Source organism: Oratosquilla oratoria, chromosome 11 (assembly GCF_046742065.1).
Source record: "Oratosquilla oratoria isolate Oo_2021 chromosome 11, ASM4674206v1, whole genome shotgun sequence".
NCBI classification, from domain to species: Eukaryota; Metazoa; Arthropoda; class Malacostraca; order Stomatopoda; family Squillidae; genus Oratosquilla; species Oratosquilla oratoria.
In genome coordinates, this window is record NC_134787.1 from 36,986,784 (window position 1) to 36,994,182 (window position 7,399).

The 7,399-nt window shown below is 42.4% G+C and overlaps 1 protein-coding gene across 1 annotated transcript in view; it reads right to left on the reverse strand.

Moving 5' to 3' along the window:
- Window positions 1–352: 352 nt before the first annotated feature.
- Window positions 353–7,399, reverse strand: part of LOC143030006 (glutamate receptor ionotropic, kainate 2-like) — a 20,633-nt gene continuing 13,586 nt past the window's right edge. Inside the window, exons 4-7 of the mRNA XM_076193215.1 lie at window positions 5,903–6,051; window positions 3,858–4,004; window positions 3,089–3,255; window positions 353–779 (exon numbers count right to left, since the gene is read on the reverse strand). Coding sequence (XP_076049330.1) covers window positions 353–779; window positions 3,089–3,255; window positions 3,858–4,004; window positions 5,903–6,051 — 890 coding nt within the window. The remainder of the gene's footprint in view (window positions 780–3,088; window positions 3,256–3,857; window positions 4,005–5,902; window positions 6,052–7,399) is intronic.

Below are 7,399 nucleotides of genomic sequence, written 5' to 3' on the forward strand. Positions count from 1 at the left end.
CATTAATGCATTGATGAATATAGAATTCCCTTAATTGCATCTACCACAGCTTACTAGTAAATACGTACGCCACTTAATGGTCTCTAACATAATATTAACAAATCAACCTTGGCAAGAGGGCTTTTGAGTTTTTGTATTGTCGCTTCAGTCACAAAATTTCTTGTTCTTTTTTCACGTTCGTTGACTGAAGGCCTGTAAAGACAGAGCGTCTGGATAGTTCATGGTGTCTAGATATACCGAAGTGGCTAGATTTGCTTAAGTATCTGGACTGTTAGGGTTTCCGATATGATCAAGTATCTTGCTGAAATGTCCGCATTTGTCCAAGTGTCCGGATTTGCTTAAGATACCGGACTTATCGAAGTGTCTGGATTAGCCGAGGGGTCTGGTTTTGCCGAGGGGTTCGGATTAGCCGACGGGTCCGGATCTGCCGAGGGGTCCGGATTTCCCGAGGAGTCTGCTGTAGATTTGCCGAGTGGTCTGCATTTCCCAAAGAAATCGGATGAACCGACGATCTTTGTCGAATGCCAGCCTCATCATGCGGCCATACTTCAACCCTCCTGGCGCAGCTTCTGCGGAAGTTAACGAGTTCTGCCGACAGTGCGAGGAAGGACACCCCCCAGCCCAGCAGGAGGAGCAAGAAGGCCGAGAGCAAGTGATCCATACCCATGGCCCTCAGTCCTTCATCGTCTTCTTTTTGGCTCTTCTCTCTTCTCTGAACCTTCCAGTATTCGTCCTTAATCCATTGCTCTACCAGTCCCGCTTCCACCAGGCGGGTGATACTGAAACATACAAAGGTATATAAGAATACTGAACCCATAAAATCGAACATCCTCGTCTTGTCATTTCTTTGCTGCTGACAGGCACTTTTGTTCAGTAGAGGGCCCCAACCCCCTGTAGCTCAATGTATATATCTTTCTTCGATATACACCATATTTTTGGGGGTGTTCTGATCCTTTGAGACCCCGTTCAGGCTGGGGTCCTTCCACCCTTCATCTGAATGAAGTATTAAGACTTTATCCACAGGGAAAAACTATGCAGTGTTTCACGACACTCACAGGGTTACCTGAGCACATCCACTGAAGGGAAAAAATGTCAGTGCTTAAGTGGGGCTGGTGTATCCGGCTGGGGTTGAAGACATTGGAGAGGTTGGACTGGAGGCCCAGACTGGGCCTGGAGTAGGGACACCATGGGAGAGTGAAACAGTAGACCTATTGGTTCGTAACTGAACAACGAGGAAAAAAAGTCTTCCGCAATTTTGAGCGATCAGCTACACAGAACGTCAGCAGCTATCCAATTTAACAAAAATTGTATTAGAGAGACTACTCCAAGAATAGTAACAATAATGGTCTTGATAATGATAACAATGCCAAAGGAGGCATTTATGTGACATTATAAATCATTATCAAACAAAGGAATTGAAATGTCTCACCTCAGTATGTCTGGGTTTAGAATCCCTCCACATGCCACAAAGTAATCACGTCATATTTCCTGATTTCATTTGACAAAAGTTTATCGTTTTTTGGGTGATCCGTTTCTCCGCGCACCCTGAATCGCAACTCACTGACATCGTCGTGTTGCACATGACCATCAACAGACTCTGTGTGATATGACAAATGAGGACGTCTCCATCTCTAGGACTAGACTACTTTGGACTATCTAGGACAGACCAAGAAGCTGAGAGAGGAATGGGAGGGAGTAAAAGATAGAGTAGAACTAGGAGTGGAGGAGGAATGGGGATGGTTCAGGGAAAGAGTCACAAGGTGTGTAAAGCTGGTGTGTGGAACAAGGAGGACGGAAGGAAATAGAAGGAAGGGTAGTTAGTGGTGGGATGATGAAGCAGAGAGGGTTGTGGAAGAGAAGATGCGAGCATTCACAGATTGGGACGAGAGAATAATATGAGAGGTATAAGGAAGAGAGAAGAGAGGTAAAGCATAAAATGGAGGAGAAGCAGTTATGAAATGGGGTAGGAGTGTGACAGAAAAAAAATGCAAGTAATAAAAAGATGTTTTTGAAAGAAATTAAGAGAGGAAGAGGTAAAAGGTGAAGATGGAGAGATGATAGTGGGTGAGACGGCGGTGAGAAGAAGATGGGCGGAGTATTTTAGGGAGTTACTAAATGTGAAGAAGGACAGGGAGGGAAAGGTAGTTGCAGTGGGAAGTGCTAAGAAAATGACAATAATGAGTGAGGAAAATGAAGGGAAGAAGAAAAATAGAAGGTGAGGTGAAATCAGTTATTAAAAAGATGAGAACAGGTAAGGCACCAGGGTTGGATGGGTGTCATGCGGAGTATCTAAAAAGGGGAGGTACAGTGATGGTGGACTGGCTGGCAAGGTTGTTTAATGTTTGGGAGACTGGGGTTTTGGGAGGGGAGCAGGGATGGAGGGGGAGTTGGGGGATAGGGTTGGTGAGGGAGTATTAGGATGGTTTGGACACGTGGGAAGAATGAGTGAAGAAAGATTGGTGGAAAAGGTGTGGAAGGTGGAGGAAGTGAACATGAAGGGAGGGACGACCAAGGATGAAATGGGTGGATGGGCTGGGAGAGGGGGAGTGTCTGTTGAGGAAGGAAGGGAGAAGACAGGAGATAAGGGTGAGTGGAAGATGGTTGTGTATGGATTATGCGGTGATGCATGGAAGGGAGTAGGTGGGGGATGGTGGAGGATTTCTCCACTTCTCCTCTTTTTCTGCATAAGGGGACGGAGAGGGGGGGGGTCGCCGATTAAATGAAGCAGCCTTGCTGTGGATGTGCTGTGTCTTGCTGCATACCTTTGACCCAGGGCAGTGGGCGAGAAGCAGGGCTGACCAGTCATCCAGGAGGAGCCAAGATAAGAGGGAAGGCTGGGTGAATGGGAGTGGAGTACGTTGGGATGGAATGGGTGGGAGTGGATTTTATGCCTTTGTTTTGTGGCTATCTCCCTTGTAAGTAGGGGTGGGGGAAGCCTTTGGTATATGTATGCATGTATGTAGTTGTGGATTTAAGGGATATTTCATAGGACTTGTTTCGTGGCTCAGGAGGCATGGGCAGGAGACTTTGACATCGAGACTTGCATCTATATCAGGAGAAATGACATTGGGTTTTGAGAACAACTTACATCTCGTTAATACGGGGAAGGTATGGGGCTCCACTCGGAGTAACCACGCCGTATTCCTGATTGGCGTAGGATTCACGAGAGGTGTGGTAACGGTGGAAACCACCGCGGATCATTTTGTAGTGATTGTTGACCTTCCCACCCGTAGATACCACCTTCTCAGTCAGGAGCTGCAGGGGTTGAGAAAGGCTGAGCAAAGTCAAACATAAGAGTCCAGAAAGAATTTATGGTCAAGAAACTTCTAGTGTACTACTATAAATTTTGTGAAGACGACGATATTAACATATGTCTCTCAATATTTTCTCTCCCCTCAAAATCCTCTCTATCCATTAAACTTCTAAAAAGAAAGAAAAACAATAATAACAATGATAAAACAGACTTATGAATTGATGATATCACTACCTGGTCAAAACCGCTTCTTCTTATTAATAGTTTTGTTCTAGTGGCGTAGATTTCCTTCATCACGTTGGATTTGGAGTGCTGTTGACAATAGTATATCTAATTAAGTAGTTTTACTTCATTGAAGGGGACGACTTGTGAGGTAAAAGGATAGGCGTATAAATAAGAGATATCAGTATGTACAAAGTGGATAGTGGTGGACTTCAGAGTAAAGTAATTTACCCCCAATGTAATGAATTACAAGCTCTTGGGTTATGGTCGACGGGAAGAGAATACAAGTACTGAAATTTAGCTGTGTAGTTAATCCTGAATGGTCCATTGCAGAACCGGCCTATCCCCTGAGGGGTGATACGGAGTAGTACGGGCTCTGCACCTCACCACGTTGGCTTAATCCGGCTTGGTAAGGTTGTATATCCGTTGGGAAGTGCATGTAAAGTTGTCGTCGGTGTGTTGGAATGGGTGTGGTTGTGAATGAAGTCTTAAAGTCAGTGTAGTCATCTCGACCATACTGTGATATGACCTAAAAAGCGGAGGCGGCACAGGACATACTATTAATAAAACAAATAAAGAAGTGTAGGAGTAAAGATGGAGGAAACAGGCGACTGTAGTGAAGAAAAGGAATGAATCTTTGATACGATGACATAGACACAAAAATATAGCCAAAGGGAAGGGGAAACTTCTGGATCGACGATGGAAGGGAAGAAAGGGACAGAAAACAATGTGCCAAGAGAGTAGGTCTTTTATTTTTATTTTTTCTGTACCCTTTTCGCCCTATCTAACATTATCATTCTCTCCTTTAGAAACATAAATTATCAATCTCTATTGTTTATTCAATATATGGTATTAAAAAAAGTTATATATCCTGTAGATTAGGTAGTTTGCAAAATAATCAATAATCCAGTGGCATGAATGTAAAAATATCCATTTCTGATCCTCCCCTCAAACCCTAAAATTCTCCCATAAGGGAGGTTTAAGGGCTTTAACAAGGGTTTAACCAAAGGTGGGCTTAGCGGGTGATGTAACCCTTTTTGGGTTTTGTGTGTTTATTGGCAGGTACTTGTGGGAATCTACATGTTGGAATATAATCTCCCAAAAGTTGATGTCTCCCCTACATAGACTAAGGGAGAGAGTCTCCCAAGTCTTCTCTATCTCCGGTAACGCAGTTGCCGTATATATAGTGGAAATAGCCCTAGCAAAGCATGTTTAGTGTATGTTGTCACATAGGAAATGTGTCTATGATAATGATATATATTGTATGTGTGTTGGTTATATTGTAGGGGTTTAGTAATATAATTTGTGAATGTGGTTAGTATCTACTGGAGTTACGATAATATAGTTTGGTAGGCATAAAGAAATGTTAATAAACTATCTGAAGACACTAGGTACTTCCTTGCTGGACGGTGGTGTGATAACGTTGTTGTCATATGTTGCATTCTCTGAATCAGGTGCATTGATTGGGAAATGTGTAGTCAGCAAGATTGCTAAAGGCTAGCGCCTTCAGGTACGTTGGCAAATACAAGTCATGGCGTGTTACCTGTCGGTATTGTTAGTAATGGTAAATGGATACAAAGGGTGAGCAGGGTAGGACTCATAGTGATGGGCTTAAATTGGACAAATTTAGGTTTAAGAAGAAAATAGGGAAGAAATGGTTTACCAACAGAGTGATCATCGAATGGAATTGACGAGAGGGTTTGGAGGCTGAAGGAAGATACAAAGAGAGGTAAGCAGTGTTATGAAGGAGGGCGTGGAGGTCATTAGGAGAAAGTTTGCTATAATAATCAATAATACGAGAAACGAGGAGAATTATCTCATCTTTACTTTTGGAGACGGGTAAGCTTCTGTCACACTAGGGGTTAAACGTCACTACGAGTAAGAGGAAGGAAGAAAATAAATAGAAAGAGTCGCACACTAATGGAACAGAGATAATACCCCAAATTTCCTTCTCGTTAAGATGGAAGGGATGTCGATGACTATTTGCCAGCCACTATTGGGCTGAAAGTTCCCCAGTCAGTGGATCTCTAGGAAATAATCATTATTAATAAGACAAAAAGAGGAATGTATGAATATATATATATATATATATATATATATATATCTATATATATATATATATACATATATATATACAGTATATATATACGAGTATATATATATATATATATATTATATACATATATATTCCTATACCCACATATATATTCTCTCTCTCTCTCTCTCTCTCTCTCTCTCTCTCTCTCTCTCTCTCTCTCTCTCTCTCTCTCTCTCTCTCTCTTGTAGAAAACAGCCATGATTATATCTAAAGCTAGTAAACGCAGTAACATTTGTCTCTAGAAAGAACATGAAGCTGAAGACAATGTGTAGAATCGAGCTACACGCTTAACCGCTGTACCACTGCATCGAACGTTACCCAACCCGCACCTTGATGTGGGAGTGCGTGCTCGTGTCTTTCATCAGGACGAAGAAGTAGCCTCGAGATCGGGTCGCCTCGAGGAGGTCTTCCTCGTTATCGATGGGTTTCTCGTACACGGGGACCAACAGGTACGTCATCAGCGTGGTCGAGTAGAGGACTGAGGATGAGGAAAAGGGAAAAGGAAAGAAGATGAGTTAAAAGTAAAAATCATATATATATATATATATATATATATATATATATATATATATATATACACATATATATATATAGATTATACATATACATATATATATATATATATATATATATATATATATATATATATTAGGCTGGTAGTCGGTCCCAGGTTAGGCAGCCAATGTTAGGCTGGTTGAAGGCAAACTCTGATAGAGAGAAAGTTGGGTTTATTTAACAATGAAAGTTGGGCGCCAGGGGGTAGGTGAACGAGACGGCGATTAAGGCGACGACTGTGTTTCAAGTCGTGTCCCCCTGCGATCTGCTTGCGGGGATGCGGGGGGGGGATGGATGAGGTGAGAATGCAAGGAGCCGCAAGCCAGGCTCTCGTATAATGCTCCGAGGCTACCTGGATCTTCGGCGTCCGTTCAACTCTTATATACACGGGCAGGCTATGACCAGTGCTCCTAATTGGCGTGAAGTCACATGCTACGTAGGGAAGTCGGAGGCAAAATGTTTGACGTCGGTGACTCACGAAGACATAGGGTACGTGTTCTTCAATGGGTCCAGTTGTTCATATCACGTGGATGGCCGAGAGGTGGTTAATCATGGCTGGCCGATGCTGCACGCATTTTTTTTCAAAGAGGGTTTGTGATGGTCATGCGGCAGACCCTAGCGCTAGTTAGTCATCCTAGGGCCCCAGGAGTGTTTCCCTTGCGAGGGCCTCGGAGGTCAAATGTCGTAACGGGAGTGACGAAAAGAGGTGAGGAGGGAAGTGAGGAGAGAAGTGAGGACTACTAATATATATGTATATATATATATATATATATATATATATATATATGTATATATATATATATGTATGTATATATATATGAATATCTATATATATATATATGTCACAGGTGAGAAATGTAGTAACACATTTATAAATCACAACTAACACCACAGTCGGACGAAAGAAAAAGTTGCGTAAGCGGAACTATATATTTCGATTGCTACCTGCAATCCTCTTCAGTAGTACAAAGTGGAAGGGAGGAGGCTATCTTAAGTAGCAACCTCTTACAAAAGAAAGGGAACATGAGAAAATTTTAGAACATCACTGCCTCAGGTCAACTAGGGTTGGGGCAGTGATGTTCTTTATTTTCTCATGTTCCCTTTCTTTTGTAAGAGGTTGCTACTTAAGATAGCCTCCTCCCTGCCACTTTGTACTACTGAAGAGGATTGCAGGTAGCAATCGAAATATATAGTTCCGCTTACGCAACTTTTTCTTTCGTCCGACTGTGGTGTTAGTTGTGATATATATATGTATGTATATATATATATGA